This window comes from Loxodonta africana, chromosome 11 (genome assembly GCF_030014295.1).
Source record: "Loxodonta africana isolate mLoxAfr1 chromosome 11, mLoxAfr1.hap2, whole genome shotgun sequence".
Taxonomy (NCBI): Eukaryota; Metazoa; Chordata; class Mammalia; order Proboscidea; family Elephantidae; genus Loxodonta; species Loxodonta africana.
Window position 1 is genome coordinate 87,828,660 of NC_087352.1, and position 25,889 is coordinate 87,854,548.

The 25,889-nt window shown below is 41.4% G+C and overlaps 1 protein-coding gene across 1 annotated transcript in view; it reads right to left on the minus strand.

The window, feature by feature from the left end:
- Positions 1-1,454: 1,454 nt before the first annotated feature.
- GATA6 (GATA binding protein 6) overlaps positions 1,455-25,889 on the minus strand; it is a 29,589-nt gene continuing 5,154 nt past the window's right edge. Inside the window, exons 2-6 of the mRNA XM_064294649.1 lie at positions 25,427-25,593; positions 21,234-21,359; positions 20,273-20,360; positions 20,080-20,183; positions 1,455-2,535 (exon numbers count right to left, since the gene is read on the minus strand). Coding sequence (XP_064150719.1) covers positions 2,365-2,535; positions 20,080-20,183; positions 20,273-20,360; positions 21,234-21,359; positions 25,427-25,593 — 656 coding nt within the window. The 3' untranslated portion in view covers positions 1,455-2,364. The remainder of the gene's footprint in view (positions 2,536-20,079; positions 20,184-20,272; positions 20,361-21,233; positions 21,360-25,426; positions 25,594-25,889) is intronic.

Consider the following 25,889-nt stretch of genomic DNA (forward strand, 5'->3'; position numbering starts at 1 on the left):
GAAGTGCAGGCGACCAAAGAACATCAGATGCCTATAGATCAATGTCTGATAAAAAAAAAAAAAAAAAAGATCAATGTCTGATACTCCACAGAAAGTAAGGCATTATTCAAAACACCCATGTTATGGCAGCCACTCTTTCTCAAATTCAACTTAACACTTATTGAATGCTTACTATGTGTCAGGGACCATGCTAGACACTTTACATGAAATATCTCACATAACCCTATGCCTCATTTTACAAATTAAGAAGATGAGAGTGGGGTAACTTAACGAAAGTCAGAGCTATGCTAGCCCATGACAGAGCTGGGACTTGAAGCCAAGTGGTCTGACCCCAAGCCCAGCACTCTTAACCATTATTCTCCTCCACCATGATACCTGCATGTGTGTGAACATCAGTGTCTTCCCCAGACACACAAGCACCAGGCTACCAACACCACCCATTATTTCCGAATATCACTGAGGAAGGCTTCCTTTCTCTTGAAAGATTCGGGCTGGATCCCATAGAATGGCTGGAGTAAATCCATGAAATAAGTAAAACATGTCACATTCCCAGGAAGCCAAAATTAAAATGCCATCATTTTATGTTGTGAAACAGCCCCGACTTCCTGAAATCCACCCGATGAAGAAAAAAACAGCCTGTTCAAATAACTTTTAAATACCTTCTGGTGAGTGCAAGGTCTTCAACCTAGGTGAGTTTTAAATGAGACTTCATGGCCATTGCAAAAGGGAGGGAATAGAAAGGAAGTTATCCTGCTTCTGAGCCACAGAGCAGATTTCCTTCCCAAGGGAAGAAACCTTGGACTTTCCAAAATGTTATTAATGGTTGATCCTGAACAGAATGCTTATCATCTCAGATAATTTCATGTAATAAAACAGGTCTTTTTTTTTTTTTTTTGCACTTATAAAAATGATCCCCAATGCAAACTGAAAGTGATACCTAACTCCATGTGCCAACTGCAAATAAGCCAAATGTATAAAATGCTCAAAAAGGACAATTCTTTGAAAGGAAAGTCTCCAGACAATTTGCAAACATCACATGGGCTTGTTTTATGTTAATGTCTATAGCCACATAGTTATATACAATAAAATGAAACTAAAAGGGAAGAAACTCACCGTACAGAGACAAAACAATACCCTTTTTATTTTTAAAACTCTGGTGAAATAGGTTTCCATATGACATCCCATTAAAAAAAAAAAATCATGTAAACCAACCTGCCTGTGGGTTAGTCACACTATACAGACTTCACCATAGTGTTTAAAGATGCCTAGGTATCTCATAGAGTATTTACAAATGTTATCTGTTAGGTAGTAAAGTTTTGTTGCAATTTTTCCAGCACATATTCCACAGTAAAATAAAGGGGATATACTGGTGTTCTTGTATAAAAATTCTTAACAAATGGAGAAAGGCAATTTTCCTGAGAGAAGATTTGTTCTTGAAATATTTTTCTTTAGCAATTGGAAACATAGAAATGGGATGTAGTTGTAGAAGAAGCATAAGAATGTCTAAGTTAACATTTTTCTTTTAAATTATTTAAGTACCATTAAGTTAAAATGTTTACATTCATTATAAAAAATGTTGTTAAATCTTATGCAAATGATTTAACACTGGATTGCTGCAACGCAAATTGCACTTTTAAAAAAATGATTGTATACATGGAAGAAAAATATCTTGTTTGCTACCCTGTTTACAAATTCTGACCGACTTCAGATCAGCCACACAATATGAACTTTGAAAAACTTCAGTCACAGTGTATGTTAACGTTATAATGCAGTCTTGCCAACTGAGTAATATTTTTGACAAGAGACCTCATGAACCAACTCAGCCTCCAGAGATGTGCCGAAACGCTCAAATGATCTTCTCCACGAACGCATGTGAAATTTGGATCTGGACAAGGTATGAAGAAATTCGCGAATAACCAAAATCGACCAGAAGCACATGATTTGGGACAACACACATAAAACCTTTTCTAAAAATCTTTCTCAATATTCCTTAGCAGGAAAGGCCCCGGTCCCAGTCCCGGTTTCCGGAAGTGTCGCAATGGACACTAAATCCCCGCGTGAGCCCAGAGGCAGGCTGGCTGGGAGTGCAGCACCAGGGTCCTGGCAAGGGGAAGAGAACGGTGTGCTCTTGGGCTCCGCTGACCTTTCCCCCGGAAGAACCCCATCTTCTCTCACGAGGGACCCGATGGTAAGGCGGAGCAAGCCTCTTTGGAAATGCATCTCTTTCAAAATAAAGGCACAGAAATAACGCGTCAGAGGAATGTTCTGTCAGCGTACTTGCCACTGTTTGGACTGCTTCATAAAATAATACAAAAGTCACATGAGGGCCATGGTGGACTCTCCCAGCTTCCTGTGGCTGCGGGCTCAGGCCAGAGCCAGAGCGCACCAAGAATCCTGTCTCACAGATGACGTCACTTCCGCCGGGGAGGCCAGACTGACTCCTATGTACAGCCCGTCTTGAGCTGAGTATTTGAGTTCGCTGTTCTCGGGGTTCGTGCTCTCTCCTGGGCCAGACATCACTGAGGAGGCACCTGCCTGGCAGGACGAGAGGGGCAGAGAGGAGGAGAGAAGGGGTGAGAGAGTTATTGATAAATTTGCTATCCACGATCCTGCTAGTTAAACACATGGGCACAAACGAGATTTTAAATCCAGCAGGGTCGAGAGCCACATCCAACAGGCATTCGAGTCGGTGGGGGCAAAAAAACCCGATAAAGCTGGCTTCTCTAGGCACCGCCCCGGGAAGTGGGGGAGTCGTACTATGTGGTAACGTGCTATCAGCCTAACGCTGGTAATTTAAACTCAGAAACATTATCCTGTCCGCTTTAGAAGTCATGGCAGTAGCTACTCGGCAAGATGAACAAGGTAGAAAGGGGAACTGGAAGAAATCTTCTTGGTGAAAAGTGCCAAAAGATGACACTGGGTACGTAAATAGGCCATAATGATGCACACTCAATCTAATCACTTCAAAAGAAAAACTGCAGAGCACTTAGTGCACACACGTACGTGCATACATGAACACTTCTGCACATACACATATACTCGCACATACACACATCCTTGCACACATACTCCCATTACATGCACACACATACACATGCACACACACACAGCATGGCCAGAAGACTTGGCAGTTATGTCAGAGTCTAAAGAGAAATGCTAGAGTCCAACACTGCCTGATAAATGAAATTTTTGAGCACTGACTTCATGGAAAATTAACCCACGGATACTCTGGTTTTAATGTCTACCTCATTTACCTTAATTCTTTCCAAAAACAGGCCATATTTGAACCAGACCACAGTATGAAGAAAATTTTAAACACCTACATTTGTCATGATCATGGCAAGTAAACGTTTACCTTTCCCCCGTTTAATTCATTCCTTCCATCCAAATAAGAAAAGGCCAAATAGAAAACATCATACAGTTTGGTAGAGTCAAACCAAAATAACTAAAATCATGTTTAGACTACAGTTTGAGAAATCAGTTGCATTCGAGAGACTTTTTAAGGATCTAGTCATAATCACATACTTTTTAATCATGGCTTTTTCCTTCTAAAGGCTCAGAAGTTACTTCTCTCAAGCTTTCAGGTTCCAATTCATAAATTCCAAGCTACCTGGTTACTTAACACAGGTGGGACATCTTGGACTTTTCAAAGCATTTCTTTTTTACAGACATGATCCCATTAGATCCTTAAAACATCCATCTGGCTGGCCGAGTTAAGGTTACATGACAAGAACTTCAGAGAAATACCCAAGATCAGACACAGGCTGAACAGAAGGGAAGGTGCTCCCATCCAGTGGTGCATGGAGCCAAGAGAAAAAAGTCAGTGTGGCTTTTCCCGGACAAGGTGTGGCTCTCTCTCATCCTCACAATAGCTGCATGAAGCTGGACAGCGGGGCCTCAGAGGAGTAATCCCCAACCAGGTCCTGTCATGTGACTTTGTCTACGGACCCAAATGTCCTCCCAGCTAGACAAACCAAATCTAGCCCTTCCACAGGTAACCTGCCCTTTCCCTTCCTAGCAAAAATGTGAGTTTGTGAAAATCCAGCAACAGTACACCCCACATCCTAACTCTTTTTTAATAATGCAAACTTAAAGACTTAAACTAAGGGCTTTCGGTGCATAAAAATACAAATTTCACAAAGTCATTGAAATGTTGAAAATTTTAAATAGATTCTTGTGAAAATTTTGAAATAGCTCCAGTAATCCTGTCAAGCAAACAGAGTGCCATGGACATAAGAGGTCAGCCTAAGAATCCCACAGGGAAGGGGATTCCTGGGGAGGGTCTAAGGCAGGCGAGCCTGGCCATTTATGCAAGATCCTGGTAGCTCGCTGAGCCTCCTTATCTGTAAGTGGGTATTACCTACCTCAAGGGGTCGTTGTGACAATTAAATGAGGTAATGTTTGAAAAAGTGTTAGGACCGTACTCTCCCATGTCAAACATTCAATAGTGGGCAATTATTACTGATGAGGAAGGGGTCTTCAAAAGTGGAGCATGCAGGAATGGTGAGGGTAACAGGAATAATTACCCTAGCCTGTTCAACAGAAAACCCAATGGAAAGAAGAAGCAAGGACATGAAAGAGATAAGGTAGAAGATGAAAACTAGAAGAGCTGACATAAACCTTTCTGTGCCTCAGTATCTTCGCCTATAAAACGGAAACAAAAAGTACCTATGTCATAAGGCTGTTTAAAGAATTAAATTAGTTAACATATGTAAAGCTTTTAGAACAGTGTCTTGCAGTAGCAAAGACTTCATAAGTCTGAAACTAAAACCAAACTTGTTGCTATCGAGCCAATTCTGACTGAAAGCGACCCGATATACAGGACAGAATAGAACTACCCCATAGGGTTTCCAAGAAGCGGCTGGTGGATTCGAACTGCCAACCTTTTGGTTAGCAGCCGTAGCACTTAACCACATATAAGTATAAGCTATTATTAGTATTTTATTGTTGTTGTTAAGATTAAGGAACTTGGACTTAATTTAGTCTCACTAATTCTATCCTTCAGCCCCAGTAAGTTACCAGCATCACTGGGCAAGGGCAGAAGCAGTGGGAACTCCTCTAGAGCTAAGTGAGGACAATCTCCTTGAACATCCTGTTCATTGGCTGACAGCTCTCCACAAAGAGAAAGCAAGGTGCTTTGCAGCCATTCAAAAGGCTCATTGAAAAAAATAATAAGTAAACCTCAATTCATGTTTGAATACAGTATACAAAGGCTCATTGACATTTTTTCAAAGGAGCCACATTAAAGAAATCTTAACACACTGTATATTATTCTTACTCCTGGGCAATAATCAGAGCCCTGGTGGCGCACTGGTTAAGAGCTTGGCTGCTGACCAAAAGGTCAGCAGTTTGAATCCACCAGCTGCTCCTTGGAATAGAACTACCCCATAGGGTTTCCAAGAAGCAGCTGGTGGATTCGAACTGCCAACCTTCTACTTGGTCCTAGAGGGTCGCTCTGACTTGGAATCAACTCGATGGCAACAGGGATAATCATCACAAAAACTATCCCTAGAAATTGTCACTGTCTTCTTTTTTCAAACAAAAATGTTGACATGTATGGCCAGGCAAGAATCCTACTGTCAAAGGGCAGACAAACCCCAAAACATGCGCTCATCTGAAATCAAAAGCAACTTCTTCGAGTCTGTTAGCAAAAATGGGAGAAGTACTTACGCCCAAGACTTGATAGCCTTATTTTTAAATGGGGACGTACATATAATATTTAAACAAGAAAGCCTGCAAAGAAAAAAATTTGTTATCACAGCAGGCCTCAGCTCTGGCCACTGGACTATACTCTGTTACACACCTAAAAGTAATGTCAACAGCCATCAAGAAGTTTATACCCTACTTCACCCTATAATTTTACTTCTGAAAATGTCTCATAAGGAGATAATTCAAAGGAAGGGAAAAGGCACCACAAAGAAAGATATCCATTGCAGGATTACTTGTAACAGTGGAAACCATGAATGTGTCTAATAATCTCAGAACGGTTTGGAAAAGCAGGGTACATCCACTAAACGAACTATTATGCAATTAGTAAAAATAGCAAGACCACGCAGCAAGACAAATTCTTATATAAGTGAAAAACAGTAGGATACAAATTGTAATGCTGTGATAATTCCAAGTTATCTGAGCACACACATTAGTGCTGTGAGGACACCGAGGAGGGGATGGCGGACAGGGAACCACATGAGAGGGCCAAGGCTATCAGCCATTGATACCTTCCTTTGACTATTTTACTTGAATGGCAAAGCACAATCTCACTTTGTGGAAGGGAAGAACACATGGGGTCACTAAGAGTCCGGGGCCAAATAACAACAGAAGACAAGAGCACCAGAGAAGCACAAGCTTGAGAGCAGGCAGCCTCGGCAGGGTCACAAAGCAGAGTGAAAAATGGGGAGGAACCAGAGCAGAGGCCCTAACTGACAGAAGTGGGTTCTGAAGAGCCACCAGTGCACCACTGTAAGTGTCTCCAGGTCACTTGGCACAGCTGCTGAAGCCTGGTCACCCACGCACATGTGAAGCACTGTTCCACAAAGTTAAAACATGGAATGTGTGAATCAGTGTCACTTGCTCTCAAAACTGGTCTAATCCATGAAACATTTCATAACATGGAGGAATCTGGAAGGCATTATGCTGAGTGAAATTAGTCAGTTGCAAAAGGACAAATACTGTATAAGACCACTATTACAAGAACTTGAGAAATAGTTTAAACACAGAAAAGAATATTCTTTGATGCTTACGACAGGGGGGAGGGAGGGAGAGAGGGAGAGGGTTCTCACTAATTAGATAGTGGATAAGAACTACTTTAGGTGAAGGGAAAGACAACACACAATTCAGAAGAGGTCAGCACAACTGGACTAAACCAAAAGCAAAGAAGTTTCCTGAATAAACTGAACACTTCAAAGGCCAGCGTAGCAGAGGCGGGGGTTTGGGGACCATGGTTTCAGGGGACAGCTAAGTCAATTGCCATAAAAAAAACCTATTAAGAAAACACTCTGCATCCCACCTTAGTGGTGTCTGGGGTCTTAAGCAGCGATCTAAGATGCATCAATTGGTCTCAACCCACCTGGAGCAAAGGAGAATGAAGAACACCAAGGACACAAGGTAATTATAAGCCCAAGAAGCAGAAAGGGCCACATAAAGCAGAGACTACATTAGCCTGAGACCAGAAGAACTAGATAGTGCCTGGCTACAACCAATGACTGCCCTGACAGGGAACACAACAGAGAACTCCTGAGGGAGCAGGAGAGCAGTGGGATGCAGACCCCAAATTCTCGTAAAAAGACCAGACTTAATGGTCTGAGACTAGAAGGACCCCAGAGGTCATGGTCCCCAGAGCTTCTGTGAGCCCAAGACAGGAACCATTCCCAAAGCCAACTCTTTAGACAGGGATTGGACTGGACTATGGGATAGAAAATGATACTGGGAAGAATGAGTTGCTTGGATCAAGTAAACACATGAGACTATGTTGGCATCTCCTGTCTGAAGGGGAAATGAGAGGGTAAAGGGGAACAGAAGCTGGCTGAATGGACATGAAAAGAGTAGAGGGAAGGAGTGTGCTGTCTTATTAGGGAGAGAGCAATTAGGAGTATATAGCAAGGTGTTTATAAATTTTTGTACGAGAGTCCAACTTGATTTGTACACTTTCACTTAAAGCACAATAAAAAAAAAGTCTAGAATGATCACAACCTGCCTAAGAAACTTGGCTCGTCATTTTACTCTTCATCTTCATTCCCTTTCTTCATTGGTTATAATCCAGAGCTACCTATTGAGAATCAGTGCAATTCTGGGAAAAAACTATTTGAGAAAATTATTAAGGCCCTGGACCCAGTATAGACACCCATGCACACATGCACACACACAAACTCCACAAGTATAAATTTGAATCGGTTAACATGTTTTCCCATATCTCGCTAAATCCTGCCAAGATCACAGACCTATATCAACGTAATAAAACTAGGCATTCCACCAGACTTAAACCAACTTAAATGTTCCTGAGCAAAGTAGAGAAGAGCTTAGCTTCAGAATGCCCAAGGCTTACCATCCTTCCTCCCAGGCCTCTAGACCAGGCAGGGGGTCCCAGTCTTTCTCTGATCAAAGTGCAGTATGAGGGTGGAGTAGAAATCTGCTCTGTGTTTCCATTCACAGCTTATCTGCCCTCCACCCACCCACAGACAACTGAAAATGGAGGCACTTCCTGTAGAAAGAATGTGTTATCAGCACCAGACCCTGCCCAGGCTTAGCACTGAAAGCCAGCCAGGTTAGGTGGGAGACAGGCAGAGCAGCTGGGCGGGGAAACTCCTCCTAAAGGAATAAATGACTTCAGGGAGAACCTGGGTTGCTGCAGATGGGGACATGGAAAATATTCCTAGCCTATGGAGCAGACTCATAAGGTCGCTACGAGTCGGAATCAACTCGAAGGCAACAGGTTTGGTTTTTTTTCTATGGAGCGGGCATAGTTAATCTTTAGATCACCAGGATTTTTTTCCTGTGAGAAAAAACTTTCACTCATTTTGGACATACATACTGTCTTTGTGAAAAGCGGAGTCTCTGGGTGGTGTGAACAGTTAACGTGCTTGGCTGCTAACTGAAAGGCTGGAGGTTTGAGTCCACCTTGGAAGAAAGGCCTGGCAATCTACTTATGAAAAATCAGCCACTGAAAACTCTAGGGAGCACAGTTGTACTCCGGTACACATGGGGTCATCATGAGTTAAAAGGGACTCCATGGCAACTGGTTATGAAAAGTCAAGGATTTCTGTTTTGATTAGCTGGGGGAGTCAAATACTCAGCAGAGTGCCTGGCCCATAGTGAGCTCACTATAAGAACAACGTATGTTCTCTTTTCCTTTCCTGCACGTATCCCATATTCAGCAGCAATAGAGACAGCCTCTGAAGGGGATGCCCACATAACAGCTCTGACAAGACAAACCCTTTAGAGAAAAGGAAACTGTTAAAGAACACAGCATTTTCAGAAGAATAAAGGAGGTTCTCTGTGAATCATAAACATGAATTTCACTACTGAGGAAGAAAACCAAAACTGAGCCTACACGGGTGTACTTGGTCCCCGGTGCTACAATCCTTCTCGCTGCCTCTCCCTGAAGAGAGGAAACACTGCACCCAGGCCAGGTGAAGGGTGAGCTGTGATCACTCCCAGGGTGTCAGACTTTGATAATGATCATGAGGCCTCTTCAGCCTGAATTCAGGCTTCCAGGACCTACGATCTGTCCTTCCTACACATCTAAGTCAGTCTGTGGTGAGGACTCTTTCTTTTGTGAAGGGAAGCCAGCCGTTCCTCATTGCCAAAGTACTCTTCCCTGCTTTTGTAACCTCTAGGCTAGACTCCTGTGGTGCTTTATGGCCGCCTTTCCCCAAAGAAAAATTAAAAATACAAATAAATTCCAACAAAGGGGAAGCACTGCCTTATAAATCTTAACTGATAAAACTACACATAACTGTAAAAGCTATGCGCATGTGCTCATTTCAGTTTGGATGGATCCTATATTCGGTAACATAGAAATCAGACAAAAAAGCAACTAGGAGGTAATACATGAAAGATACACAAACACACGAATTCTGTCTCCATCTGGGTGCGTGAAAATTGTCCGACACATCAAAACCCTCTTCGTTGTCCCCTAACAGCTCAATAAGGCACTAGAGCGTAGCTTCTCTCCTCAGCTAATAACCTAATCTGCATTTTTTTTTTTTTTTTTTTTTTTTTGTAATTCAGCACAACAAACTCCTTAGTGCAAGCTCTCTGGCTGCCCCCTTGGCCCCAGTCAGCCAGGTTAGAGTCACACTGAGGGTTGCTGCCGTCTTCACGGAGGGAAGAACTGTACACACAACCTATTCTGAACAGTGGAGCAAATTGTTTGACACATCTGTGCCCATTCCGGCAACAGGCATGCTGCGACGAAGAAAGGCACCACTCAAAGTATATAATTACTCTGGGGTTTTCAGGAACATATCCATGTTCAAATGTAAACTGCAGGGGAAGTGGGCTGTCCCACAACCTGAAGTCAATTAGCCTACCGAAGAAAAAACTTAACTTGAATCAAAATGGACTACTCTATTCCAGTCTTCAAACTAAGTAGTAAAGATCCTGAAGCAAGATTTAAAACCTGGTGGATTAGGACCTTAACTTTTAAAATAAAACTGGCTTTTTAGGGGGTTTGGGTGAGCATCTTAATCTACCTCAATTCCAGAAAGCGCACCATGGTCAGAGAACCAATGGGAATTAACGATGCATTTAAACCGAAGGAAGCATTATGAAAGCACTAAATATCTTAAGGGATGAAAACTGTTACTATCAGGGAAATAAAAATCTTTAAAATATGGTTACGTTGTTAACAACAACTGCTCTAAAGCTCTAAATTTCCCCAAAAGGAAAGTATGGATTTATTTCCGACGACTCGCAATGAAAAACACCTTGCAAATAAAGAGTATCGCTCTGCATTTCCAAGGTTATGTTCTAAGTAGCACTATTCTTCTTGAGCTTCAAAGAGGTCTGTGGACATCTCCCACGTATTCTGCGCAATACTCCTGAGGACCAGATGGTAGGAACTACTTTTCCCCCTTAGTAGGGGGAGGAAAACAGAGGCTTTAGAAAACTTCAGCAGCTCGTGTAGTCGCAGACAGTCGGAGCTAGTGCCCTGGCTGCCTCAATCTGTTTCCTTCCAGCTGCTAGTCTGTGAAGCCCCAGAATAAACTTCAGACTATACTCTGGCTTCCTCAAAAATCAAGCACCTAAATGAACAATGGCTTCAAATTAGAGGTGTTTGTGCTTAGCAGAGTAAAAACCTGATTCTGGAGTGTGTGCCCCAGCTCTGGTGAAAACCATCAGGGAAGCCATCAGATAAACATGGTCAGATATTGACTTGGAGTTCTGTTTACTCACAAGACTCCAACAGGTCACTGAAATCACTATCTTGTAGTTTACTTGTTTAAATCTTTCTTAAAATCTGAGGTCAATAAAGTAAGCCCCTGTGCTCAGTCTCACAATTCTGGGTCCTGGGCCTAGAAGGCCTGACATAGTAGGTATCAGCTTAATTATGAATTATCATGTTGCCAATACTAGTTTTTGGAGAGGCTTTGTTTTAAAATTACTATGATTAAGATTCAAAGAAAATTAACAGGTAGGTTGAAACATGAACAGCACTAACAGATTGTATTTAATTCTCATCCATTAGATCTTCATATTGCTAGTAACTCTTTTGGCAGACACCCATGAAATGTATAAAAAATTACTTTTTGTTCCAGTAAAGAAATTCATTTTCTTCGAAGAGTCATTTAACAATAACATTTTAAAGCATTCATTCTAAGCCAGAGTTCTTAAGTTTGGCCATGTTTTCCCGTAACATTATTTCATGTTTTGTGACAATTTTGTATATCCACCAAAAAAAAAAAAAAAAAACCATTGCCGTCGAGTCAACTGTGACTCATAGCAACCCTACAGAGGCAGGAAAAAAAAAAGGCAAAACAAAACAAAAGCACTGTAACCTACAAAGAAAAGTTTTGTTCTGAAATTAATACTCTTAACCTGAGGCCATGTGGGAAGCAAATTATTCCTGCCTGGACTTCTTCTTTACCTAGTATTCTGGCCTTCAGATTGTGATAATAAGTCACTTATTAAATAAACCACGGTTGTGATAAATTGGGTGGATATATATATATATTATGGTTTATTTAAAGAGCAATATAGTTTTACTGTTTCCTAATATACAAAGCCATTGGATGTTAATGTATATAATGTATTTCCTAACTACTCCGTACCATTTTTCTCCCAGCTCTTTTCCCTCCCCCCTTCTTTTTTTCTCTTTCTCCCTGTGTGCTCACAAGTGGGCACACTCAGACACACACACATACACCGCACAAACAAAAGAATGAAAGAGTCCAGAAAAAAGCCTTGAGATCGAAATGAAAGTATGCAAGTATGCAAACTCCACATGCTTCAGTGTTCCCTGCCAGGGTGACGTGTGACTTTCACGGCGAAGGCCAATGCGGTCAGACAGGAACATAAGTTATTAGAAGGCGCTGTGAGAGAAGAAAGAAAAGGAGCCTGGCACACAGGGAGCCTGAAGATAAAATGCCAACAAAATATTTATATTCATGGCTTGTAGCATGTGGCAAGTGGGATATTAATAACTGTGATGATTGGTGGACTCCCTGGGTATGGTAACAGCCCTGGGCTCAGAGCAGGAGACATCGGTTCCAGCCCCGGCTTCAACACGGGCTTGCTTTGTGAACTTATGGAGTCACTCCGGGTCTGGTTTATAAATGAGGCAATAATAATACCTAACCGCAGCACTCTTACAGACCCTTGTGGGAGATTAATGATTTTTTTAGCTCTCTCTCTTTTTTTTCTCTATTTAAAAAAAGCATGTTTTGGACTATAAGCTCTGAAAAAAAAAAAAGTCACCTGCTTATTAAAAACACTTTTTTAAAATTATTTCCTGAAAGTCAGTTGAAAGCAATTTGAACGTTCTAACAAGTGAAATAAAGTTCAAATTCCAAATAGCTTAGTACTTACTGTGTGTGGATCTAAATCACACTCCTAGAAAAATTTCAATACTGCAATCTTGTATTTAATATTTTTAAGAGAACTTTTTATAATCACATGAGGCTCATCAACAACAGTAATTTTTACTACCTAGTATTATTTTTTTTTACTTAATATTACTCAACCATAACAGATGTTGGAGCCCGGGGCGGGGGTGGGGGCAGGTGTTAAGAGCCACAACCGCTAACCAAAAGGTCAGGGGTTTGAATCTATCTACCAGCCACTCCTTGGAAGAGCTATGGGCAGCTCTACTCTGTTGTCCCATAGGGTCGCTATGAGTTGGAATTGACTTGATGGCAACGGGTTATAATACATGTTATTGCTAAGTATAATACCGACCAGATAACTTGCATCATGTGCCTTATATACTGATCACTAGAAGCAAAGCACTTCTCTGCACTATTTCCCTACCTGTTTTAGTGGGATGGTATTTGATGCTGAAATTACTAAACAAAGGCAGTCAAATTTCTTTTTAAAAACATTATTTCATCTCTTCAAAGATTTCAAAGAGATGAACTACCATCACATACTAACCTAGAATATGTACCAGCCAGATCGGGATCTAAATCTAACTTCTGCCAGTTAATGCAATACATGACCTTGGGCTTGATCCTTACCTCCCAAATAGAAAATAGGCATAAAAACACCTAATTTGGGGAGTAATAGTTAGGAATAAAAAGAAAGTGTACACAAAACACTTGGCACATAAAAGACATTTGATAAAAGCTAGTTTCCTGCCTTCCAACAGCCACTACCTTATAAATAAGAAAGTATGGGAACGAGAGAAAACATCCCCAAGGCATGACCACTACGATAAGATGCAAGACTAATGTTTAGTCCTAAAGCCCGCCAAAGGCTCCTGTGGAATATTGGAGTGGGAGTTAAGCAGTAATTTTCTGCCGTAGTCCCAGGAGCCTTTTGAATCCGAACTCCTACTCAAAGTCAAGTTTCTCTGAGAAAGCAGCTAAAATTGTATGCAACTAGTACAGTAAGCACGAACCAAGTGCTTCACAAATGCACCCTTTGGCTGTTTAAAAGAAACTTATTTTGTGAGCAACCATAATGCCACGGTAAATCCAAAGGGATTCAATTACTTGGAGAAAAAGATAGTGGAACGTAAATCTGCTAATAAAACATTCCCCCATCAACTGAGCAATATCTAGTAAGCTGTGTGACTGATTTTTCTCCCCAGTTTTCACCAAAGGATGCAAATATCAATAGATAAAATCTATAAAAACAATTTTCAGTCTTAGCCTGTAAGCTGCCTAAGCTTTCTCCAGAAGGCCTTGTAAAGCACACTCAAATATTCTAACAGTGTCAGTCTCTACTGAAATCACTCCCTGATGTTCACATGCACTTAAACCCAAAACCAAACCTGTTGCTGTCCGGTCAATTCCAACTCATAACAACGCCATAGGTCAAAATAGAACTGCCCCATAGGATTTCCAAGGAGCGGCTGGTGGATTTGAACTGCCAACCTTTTTGATTAGCAGCCAAGCTCTTAAACTCCACTCCGCCAGGGCTCCAAACGTACTTAGGAATGCGCTTTAACTCTTTCAAACCACTTCTAGCACAAGATTGAGCACCAGGCAGCTCAGGAGAAATATCTCTTCTGATAAGGTTGTTGAATAAAGTTATTACCACAGAGTGGTAATGACTAGGGGAAATAGGTCTAGTCAGGCACATAGCACCCCAGGAGAAAAATGCAACAGGAATAATGAGAACTATTTAATATGGAGAAGCTGACCAAAGACTGGGTAAAGCCCATCCAGCGACAGAGTCACCAGTAATGGGCAGAATTTAGGTCTGTCTTAGTTTTAGTCTAAGTATGTCTACCTCTCCTTGCAGGAAGGGTGTGGCTCAAACAAGGAACCACCACAGTGTTTCCATTAGGAAAGTAACCAGGCAGCTACCCCTAACCATCTTGCTCTGAGATCTGGGGAGACAGAGAATCTGAAGTGCTCCCCATGTTGAAAGCACAAGAGGTCAGTGCATGTGCATGTAAACAGCTCTGAAGAAGTGTTGCTCCTAATTGTGAGGTGGAAACCCCTTTAAAACACACAAGCAGGAGCACGCGTTTATTTACATCAATTATCGAAATACTCCCAATTAAGAATGTTTTAATTGATGGGCTCCATTGATGGACCCTAACATGCTGACAGAAAACACATGTCACTGAAGTGAGGGTTAAATAAAGTCTCCCCACTTAGAAACGAATGTAGTTTGGGCACTGCTTAAGGATGAGTTGATAACTGATTTGAAATATTTTCATTAAACAGTACTATCTACTTCCCACCTGTTTTTCCAGCCTTATCTCCTACCTTTGGCTTCTTATACCCTACGCTCCAGCCACACTGAACTCCTAAAACTACTTTCCCAAGTGCCATAGGTATCCATGCTCTTCCTTCTTTCCGGGATGCTTATATCCCAATTTTTCTCCTGCAAAAAAATCTTGATTCAACTATTTCAAATTTCTTCTTCTCTGTGAAGCCATTTCCAACTCCGCAATCAGAATTCATCACTCCCTCCTACAGTACATATTTTGTAGTTCATTCAAAGCACCTACAAATCTGACCAGTAGTGAGGTCTGTGTCTGTATCAGCCCTTCTACCCCGTTCCCACCATCCCAGTATAAGCAATTTGAGGTCGGGGACCATGTTTTACTCAACTGTAAACAAGATCTTCCATACTGCAGATGTTCAAGCAATGCTTCTTAACTGAAACGAAGACCAGTAAGGCAAGGGCTAGTAAGACATACTACTTCTCCATTAATTTCAATATTATATGTTTAATGATGACTTCAACATTATGATTTTTGCAGATTTAATATCAACTTAAGCCAGTTTAATTTTTTTTTAATAATTATTTATACAAGCTATTTTTAGGCTAGCAAACTACATTGTGACTCCTTATTCTCAGACAGTAATTCTTACTACTAATTTCTTCCCAAAATCAATCCTCCCCTATTGGAGCCCTGGTGGCACAGTGGTTAATGGCTCGGCTGCTAACCAAAAGGTCAGCAGCTCAAATCCACCAGCCACTTGGAAACCCTACGGGGCAGGTCTACTCTGTCCTGTAGGGTCGCTATGAGTTGGGATTGACTCAACGGCAATGGGTTTGGTTTGGCTTGGTATCCCAAAGGAAATTAGAGGAAATACTTGTTTGGGAGCTGTGCTATAAAGTTATAAAGTACCCTGCACTTTTACAAATCTTTGGTTTAAATCAGATGGGATGGGACCCTTTCTGGAATACTTACTAAATCTTATTTGAGAATTGCTGAAATACAACATGTTACCATGTTTACCTCCTAAACAACAAAAGCAAAAGAACCTATAAAATATAACTCAGCAAATAAACAGAATTCAATGAAAAAGATTTTAATATTCTTACAATTCTATAAGAGTAAATGCCAAAAAAAAAGTCTTCTGATATTTTACCTAGGTCAACTACATACGCGTTCTTCAGTAAATCTACATGTACATGTACAAGAAAAAAAAAATTATCCAGAAGGAATGTCTATTTTCAAGAAATTTATCTTTAAGTTCAAAAGTCAGGGAAATTAGTCAACTGTCTAATCAAAAACTAAGTTTACCATATTTCTTAGTAAACACAAAGAATCCCAAATAAAGACCAAGCCAGGCGTCATGGCAGTGAGTCTCCCTGATCCCAGACAGGAAGCCAACTGCCCTCCCTCTACCTCACTTGCACAGCCTACGACAAAGGGAAACTGAGTCATGAGATATCAGGTCATTGACCTGAAAACTATCAGAAGGAAGGACTCCTGTTCCCTAGATGGAAGTCTAGCTAAAACACAAATTAGTAACAAGTAATTAAAGCTAAGACATGCAAGTAAGTCAACGAAACTTCAAAGTCCAAGTTTCTACACTCACCCTGGAAGAATGCCTGCTTGCACAGGGAATCCTGCCCACATCTCATTCCTGCTGGGGAGGGGAACCCTGGAGCCTCACTCCAAAAAAAAAAAAAAAAAAAACCCTTGCTGTCCAGTCGATTCAGACTCATAGTACAGAGTAAAACTAGCCCCAGTAGGATTTCCAAGGAGCAGATGGTGGATTCGAACTGCCAACCTTTTGGTTAGCAGCCAGAGCTCTTAACCACTGTTTCACCAGGAAGGCTCACTCAGCAACACACAATAGGACAGCCTCCCTCCAGATACTAAACTAAGCTCCCGTCCAGAACACTTCTCCCTTCCCGTACTAGGATTCAAAAGCAGCTGGCTGATAATGCCTGGTGGTGATCTCCTACAACTGACCTCTCAGGGGTGAAATTAAAATGAACACTAAGTTTGATATGGACCTCTGTAACTCGCAATCACTATTAAGGAAAAGCAGATGAGCTGTTATGTTTTCACTTGCATCTCTAAGTGGAAGAATGTGTGACCCCTCAGGCCCTATCTTCCACTATGAGTATGGCTTAGAGTGTGCTTTGTTTTTGTAGCTCAGTTGCTCCTATAAAACTAGGATAACCCTGCATTACTCATTCTGCCACATTACAGGTGGCAGTGGGGATCAACAGTCATTTATTTTAAGATGCTGTGTGATATGTTCGCTTCCTAAACACCGAATACAACCTAGCCATGTGGCGGTAATATTTCCTTCACCTCCAATATTTCACCAAATCCTCTAGGCAGACGGCCACAAAGCCAGCCACCCTCCAATATGATACACCAGAAACAAAATGGGAAAATAAAATACCTGTCCACACAGCAGTCTTTTAAAACTGCTCCTGCCAGCCGCCGCAGATAACTCCTCCACAGTGTTCTCTGTGGTTGCTCTGCTGTGGAGCGCCACACAGAGGGGCTCAGAGTCCACCCAGCAGAAGGCAATGCCCAGTGCGAAGGGACGCCGCAGGGGCACACTGCACACCTGGCAACGACCTGTAGAAGTGGCTCGGCCTCATAGAAGCTACTACAATGATCCTGAGGGGGACAGTTTCTAAAGGCAGCCGGCAGATTTGCTTCTGCTGAGCAGGCCTGGTTCTGCACAACCACCTTGCCAGGTAGGGGCTGCTGTAAACACTCCTGACAGGTTCACCAGTGGGAGAAAACCCTCAAGTCTAGGTGCCTGCCGTCTGCCTGGAGGAGTCATGTTGAGGACAGGAGACAGAGGGAAGGCCAGTAGGCAAGCTCCACCCCTACCCTGGGACACTCCAGTCAACCCTGCCTCCTCTCCGGGCGCTGAGCTCACACCACCTCTGGCTGCCCGGTTCCCGTGCAGGCTGCCCAGGATAGTGTGTTGCAGCAAAAGACCTTGTGTGAGACTACTCTGAAACTCCCCAGATCTCTAAAATCTTTGTTTCTTTGCCTCCTGGCCTCTAGTAAGGAACTGAGATTTCCTCTGAAGAACACTGCCCACAGAGAGCTCCGCCACGTCCAGCACATTCTGTCCCTGGTGGCCCCTTGGAATACGCACCTGCATGCATTTTAGAAACATGGGCTGGATTTATGACAAGGACCCTCACACACACCTGCACTCCACCCCTGGAGGGATCCCAGGGCAGTGGGGAGCGCTGGAAAGCTCAGAGAACTCCCGAAGCCCCTCCAACCAGGCCAGGGTATAGACCTTCCCACAGCTGGAATTTATTCCCCAGAAGGGCAACTGATCCCATCTGGAAAATCTACATCACAAAACCACAGAAGAAAAACCGACTCCATCCACTAAAAGCTCCCAAGTCCCCGAAGTCCATTGTTTGGCAAATATCTCTTTCTGTGCCATTTGTCATTCAAATTATACTTTCGCCTTGAATAAGCTGGCCTGTACCTGTGACCAGGGTCTGGCAGCAATGTCATTTCAGCTAGGAGAGACACTCAAGGGCAAAAAGCAGACTGCTCCTCAGGGCTTTGGAAAACCGAAACATTGTTTTGCCTCCTTTAGATAATTGCTTCTGAGGACTTAGGATATAATAAAGGTTATCTTTAAATGCTGGATTTTTCCATCTCTGACCATGCAATAAAAACTAAACCCAGCGCCGTCGAGTCGATTCCTACTCACAGCAACCCTATTGCACAGAGTAGAACTGCCCCAGAGTTTCCAGGGAGTGGCTGCTGGATTTGAACTGTTGATTCTTTGGTTAGCAGCCGCAGCACTTAATCACTACGCCACCAAGGCTTCCGAACATGCAATATGTTCTATTTATTACTTGAGGTCCTTAAACAAAAAAGTTACACCTAACCTGCCTATAAAAAACATCGTACACCAGAGTCCATTTTTATAAAAGGCCAGAAACATTCTTTAACATGTGTCTGTAACAAATCGAGACAACTGATCCTTTGTGAAACGCTGAAACTTCTGGTTTCATCAGTGAAAAGGCCCCCAAAAATTCAGAAGAGAAGAGAAAGGTAACAAATATAATTTTAAGCAACAGTTTTTAAATTTTGTTTTAAATATTTAAATTTTTTTCTTTTGTTTAAACCAATAAAATACCAGGACTATGGTTCCCAAACCCTGGCTCACAGACAGCTTCAGGGCAGCGGTTTAAATTTCACCTGGGGCACAGGTTTAAAAATTTCCAAGCCCCACACCCAGAGACTAAGGAAATCTAGGGTTGGGGCTAGGGTGGAGGGTAGGAATCCAGTTGTTTTTTTTGTTTTGTTTTGTTTTAAGTACCTCAAATAATTCGAGAGCAAAGCTAAACGTAGAAAACAATCACTAAGCAAGCAGGAATTTACATGCTGGTGTTTAGTCCTAAACTAGTCTCAGCATAATCCAAAGAATCACCAGGCACTATCTGAAGTCGGCTGCCCAAGGTCCTCTCCTGGTTCTACCTGAGATATTTTTTAAAGAGCATTCCAGGCAAATACGGGTTTTTTGTTTGTTTGTTTTTACTTCAGGAAAACCTAGTCTCAGCAATAGCTGCATAGAAACTAGCCCTGTGATCTTCAAAGACCCCTGGCATCTGCCGGTGCTCAACGGCACAAACCTCTCCGGGTTTGTGGCTCTGTTGCTGGAATGTAACAAACCCAGGTACAACTAAGGTCCTCTAGAAAAGTCCAGATCTCCCGGAATGGGGACAGCTGGGTGAAAAGAAACCAGTGATCACCTTTGGATGAGCTTTGCCTCGGATAGATGATTAATAAAAAGGAAAAACAGCTGGAGCAGTTTTAAATGCCACGGGCCCTGGGATATAGGAAACTGTTGGCCTAGTAGTTTTTCTGACCTATGTCAGAAATACAAGGTAACAACTCAGATAAATACCTAGAAATAAAACCATTTAAGATCTTTAATACTCAAATTCAGGCTTTTACTTAGGTTAATTTAACCATAAAAAAAGATATACATCTTAATTAAGAGGTTTGTAAAGTACTTAAATTTGTCATTTTGTTTACATTTAAAAGTAATTTCCTCTAAAAACTGTACTTAGGTATCAGCTAACGAAACTGAATGTTGGTTTAGATTATTGTACTACCAGATAAGATAAAATCTGAGATAATACACCAGAGAGCAAGCCACTCGCTCAGAGAGAGCTCACTGTCACTGTGACCACTCTGGCCCTACTTGTGACACTTACCCCTGAGGCTGTCGGTTGTGTAGCAGGAGAAGCGTTTTTGCTGCAGTCGTCTGAGTTGGAGGAGGTGGAAGTTGGAGTCATAGGAACTGAATTATTGCTATTACCTGCAACGGTCAAAATTAACCTTATAAATATACATATACTTACCATTAAAGTTGAAAAATACAATCAAGTAGCATTTTATTATATTTACCAGAGCAAGTCTTTGACTTATTTATGTTCTTTGGTTTTCGTTTCCTCGTTTGAATTCCCTCTTTTTTCATAGCAAGCGGCCGAGGCACCTAAAAGTTTTTTTTTTTTTCATATAAGCCATAAGTTTAATAAATACTATATTGAAGAAAAGTCTAACTAAAACACTCAACACTAATACTAAGACACCTCATTAAAAAAAAAAAACAACTTGGCATTAATCTCAATCTAATTTTTTATATACATTCAATAGATTAAGTGCCTATACTTTCCCCCATCAACCATACAGATTCCTTCAGAGGAAATGGGCTAATTTGTCAGGGAGAATTTACTGCTTCAATTTAATGTTTATTGTTTTAAATCATTTCAATTGTAGAGGAAAACCACTGAATAAATATTTTTATTTCAAAGAGATCATTTGTTCTCTTCCTCCTACAGATACAAGCTTACTTTTCTCTGTAAGACTGATGTGTTTATATTTTGTGTGATCCTTTAAAATGAAGTATAGAGCCTTTCTAGCTATAACTCTTAAACATATTACTCCTTTGTACCAATATATTTGATTGCATTCCAAGTGTTTTTAAAGTTGAAAATATAAAATAGTTATTGTGCACTTCTAGTTGGTTTCTCACATGTTCTCTGAGCATGCCCCCCCCCTCAAAAAAAAAAGCAGGACAGGGACTGGTATCATAGGTTATCAATTTTCAAATGCATGTTTTTCACATTTTAACATTTCTAAAATTGGGATGTATATGTGTGACACAGCATTTTTGGTTGTTGTTTCTTACTAATTCATAATAGTTTATATTGTAATTAATAGCATCTTAGATTTAATGAGAGCATACTTCAAATGTATATTTGACTTTCAAAAATTCAAGTTTTTCCCTTTTGTTTTTAAACTAAAACCACCTTGTACAACAAGACACCAAATGCATATATACACATGAGGAGAATAAATGGCGCACCCCATGGAGTTTCATGTAGAGTCCACAAGCATTGCACACGGGTTCACCTTCAGCGTTTCTGCGCCACAAGGTGGTGGTTGTGGTGTGACAATTGGCACAGGACAATCCAAGCCGCCGTGATGCAGGCTAGAAGACAGCACAAGAAAGTAAGTCCGAAGATACAAACGATTTTTATGTATATGCTACATACTTCATTGTATTACGATGCTGTAATCAACAAGCATGTACCTGGGTTTATTATAAATGATATGCTCCTTGAGAAAAAAATTTAAAGTATAATTACGTTGACCTTCCCGAGTCAAGAAACTTCAGGTTTACATAATGTGCTCAATCCCAAACCCAAACATTTGATTTGCTCCAGCAAATTAGCATAAATTCTAGAAGAAATAACTGATAAGCAATCATATAATGTTGGCTAATAACTCCACTTCAAGTTTTCACTAGCATCATGATATGGAAAGTCTCACTGATGGTTTCTTCTCCAAGAATTTAGAGGAGTTTCCTAGTTACTGCTATTACTTTAAGGGTAATCAGGTTTATTTTTCTAAAGGTTGCCCAAACAGAATTATATTCCAAAACACACCAGAAATAACTATACAATACTGGGCCAGCAGGAGAGTTTTCCCCCCTACCCCACTTCCAAGCAGGCAGCCCTGTGGTCATAGGTCTGACATACAAGAGTCACAAACCACCCACGGATACGCTAAGTGGCTTTAGGCAGTCCCCATAGCTCACCCTGAAAACTAACCAGGTCTATTTCTCAAGAAATTTTGAAGGATCTATGTAATGGAGGATCCCTGGTGGCACAGTGATTATGAGCTTAGCTGCTAAGCAAAAAGTCAGTAGTTCAAATCCACCAGCCCTCCTTGGAAATCCTATGGGACAGTGCTACTCTGCCCTATAGGGTCACTATGAGTTGGAAATCAACTCGATGGCAATGGGTTTGGGTTTTTAGGGTTTATGTATGTTAATGGAAATGGATCTTGAAAAATATGTTTAATACTTCGTAAAGAAACATATTTTAATACAATCCATAATTGTCATAATTGCCTGCCAGAATTTTTTTTTTTTACGAGAAAGTAAATTTAACAATGTTTTGATGCTGACATAGTCTTCTATACAGTGACATCAATATTTACCCCGTAGGTATTATACACAATTTTTGTTTGTACAAAGGGTTAAATGGCATTACCAGGAACGGCCAACTGTATGACTGTGACTTCCATTTCCACCTTCCCTTTATGCATAAGAACCTTAGGGGGAATTTATTTCCCCTAAATTATTATGTGTGCATTATAAAGAATGAGAATTTGAACTAGTATAATTTCCTCCCTCAAATGGCAAAATATAAGATTTGTCTTTAAATTACCTAGATTAGCAACTATAAAAAATGCATCATGACTTCAGCAAAAAGACTGAGGAAAAATTCAGGGACCAAAGGAAATTGAAATGTACAAATAAAAAAATTGGAAATTTAGCTATGCTGATTAATTAGAGAAGTAGTGAAGAATGGACAACAAAAAATATACATTGAGCATGAATATTCACAGATGAGAGGACGGAGATTTCAAAATCCTTTGCCCACGCATTTAAAAGATAAAATTGAATTTTGCATTTACAATTCACATCCTGTTGTACTGCTTTAGCACTACTCTTTCCAGACAAGTTATAAAAACAAAGAGACACGAGTAAACCTTTTAACACTCCACCCATCGTTTCTGAGAAGCAAGTGCTAAGACAGAATCAGACTTCAGTGGAAACGACTGAGCTTGGCTAACAGGGATATTATCTGGGGAACTGCTTTGCTAAAATGATGAGAACAAACATTAACAAAACCTTACACGTGGGGCTTCTTTTTCTCTTATTTTTTTCCTCTTTTTGGATAAAAGAAAATAATTTTCTCAGAGAGCACTCCTTTCTCTTCATAAATGTGAAATCAGTAAGCTAGGGGACAGAAAGCTTTATTTTATAAACAGGTCATTTATGACAGTTTCCAGTGGAATTTGGAGTCAATGTGAACCAAATCTGTTATCAGAATTTGCCATTATAACAAAGAATTTTATGACTGTCAACTGCAGATCATAAGTGAAGCCCGTCCTCATAAACATGTGAAATGAAGGTGAACGGGTTATAAAAGTTCCTTGTTACAAGTGATCTTAGTTGTACTCATCAGTGACAAGGAATTCAAGCCACACCATAAATCTCTCATTTTGCAACGTATTATGAGTTCAAATTCATAGTGATTGGTTCTGTACTGCTGGCTAAACAAACTTGGGTTCAACCTTCTGTTTCTGAGAACTATGCTAGATCCATCAAAACCATAAATAAAAAGCCTACAAGGAGAACTAATTGATAGTGACACACCCTTCAATTGGTATCATTTATAAACCCATTTACAAAGCATACTGGCTGACCTTGGTCACTGCCGGGACACCTGCCACACAGAAGGAAAATTAATTGATTCAGAGATGTGAAAAACTGTTTTCTTTCTAGCAACAGTTATTTTTTACCCATAAAGGCACAAAACAAATGGTGTTATCTAATATGAATGTTACTAGATCAAATTTAGAATGCAACTTGTATCTAAATGGCTATTTTTCTACCAACTGTTCACCCAATCTTGAGAAAATGTTACCTTTCAGAGCTCACCTAGTACTCAGCTCCATTTGCCTTTCTCCTCCCCTGTCCCCCAAAATAATAAGTTTTATTAAATAAGGAACTTTCTTGTAATATTTTCCATGGGCTACTTTTTCTTTTTAAATACAATGCCAGATGCAAGTAAGAGAAAACGAAAACCACGAGGAGTCACACACTGAAGTTAAGGATGCCCTTGGAAGAAAATTTTAAGCTGTGGGAGGTTGTAATATGTTTAACTGCACAGCCGCTCATTAAATTAACCTCAGCCACTTTATTTTAAATGCATTAAAAACAAAACAACCATAAAACTAATTGCTTCTTTTTAAGGTGTCAGACTTACATCGTGATGCAATTTCCCTCTAATCTATTTAACACAAACAACAAGAGTAGCATTTGTTCCTGCTAATTAGAGTATAACAATTAAATAAATTACTTGGATACTTAAGACATCCGGCATCTAACTGTAAAATATTTTTCTTAAAAGGTATCAAAGTATGAGTACTTGTTCAACAAATGTTACCTTTATAGTGGGATTTATGAACCATTTAATTTATTTTCTCTAATCACTACAGCAGCAAATACCCACTCCTGCTAATAAACACACATAATGACAATATGAGATTAATGCATGAAGAAAATCAGAATTCCCTGTTCTAAACATGGTAAAATGTGCTCCAATTGGTGAAAATTCTAGTCTTGAGAAGAACACACAGACTAGGCATTTCTCAAGTTCTCTGCAGTTCTCTCAACAGTCAGATTTCAAATCATAGTGATTAAATAAATTTTCACCAGACTCCAGAGCAACCCAAAAGACGTACAGAATGTGGTGCTCAATCGAGGAGGAAAGGTATTAAAGGACAGAGTAGAAGAGCCCAGAATGAAGTTTTGTAGGGGGCAGAGCAGAGGTCGGAGTTTTTTTGCTGTTTTATTCTATTTGAAGGGAACTGTTGTAAACGAACATGGCTTGTTTATGCACACACACACACACACACACACACACACCTTTTTCAAGAATACAAAACCAAACCAGATTGAAGAATACACAGAGAAAAATGTTTCCTTCCTTCACCTGATCTCTCTCGGAACTCAGTTTTTCTCCCCAGCTTACCACCATTGCCAATTTCTTGTGTATCCTTGTAGAATTATTTCAGTAAAAAGTACGATACGTAAATATGGATTATTTTCGTCCTTTAACAACAACAAAAAAAATAGTACCCTACACCTCCCTTTTCACTAAACGACATCATTCCGTATAGGTAAACATACAGAAAAGGGGCAGCCTTCGCCTCCCCGAAGTCTGGTGTCGCAGTGGCCTACACTGAGACGCCCGCGGGCGGGCCGGGAAAGGCCCAGGAGCGCGCAGCCGAGTCCCTCTGGCCGGGCTGAAACCGCCAGGGCCCCGGGCGCGCACCGCACAACCAGCACCGCCCAGGCCGCCGGCGGCGGCGAGGTCAGGGGCCCGGTGGGAAGCACCCGGCGCCGAGCTGCGGCCCCGCGGGGAGGAGCGCTGCCCGGGGCCCGGCCGGAGGGAAGGGCGAGGCGGCGGTCTCACTCACCGCACGTTTCGGTGGCTTGATCAGGGGCCGGCTGAGGCCGTTCATCTTGCTGTAGAGGCCGCAGGCGTTGCACAGGTAGTGCCCGGTGCCGTCCCGCCGCCACAGCGGCGTCTGGATGGAGCCGCAGTTCACGCACTCGCGACTCTCGGGCAGGTCCTCCAGCAGGTCTGCGCGAGAGCGGAGAGAGGCCCGGGTCAGGCGCGCCACGCCTGCCCCTCCTCAGGCAGAGCGTCCGTCACCCCTGATGCCCCCCTCCCCCGAAGCCCCCCTCTGGATCGTGGAGACTGGGTGCCCTGGCTCCCCCACCTGCCTTTTCAAACGTTTCAGTTCCTTGCCATTGATTGGTTGATCATTTATTTCCCCAATATTTCTGCACACCTTGGGTGAGCGCAGTAGAGACCCCAGAAAATCGGGACAGTTCAGGAGGCAGAGCCCGAAATCATCTGCCTCCTCTCTGTGGGGA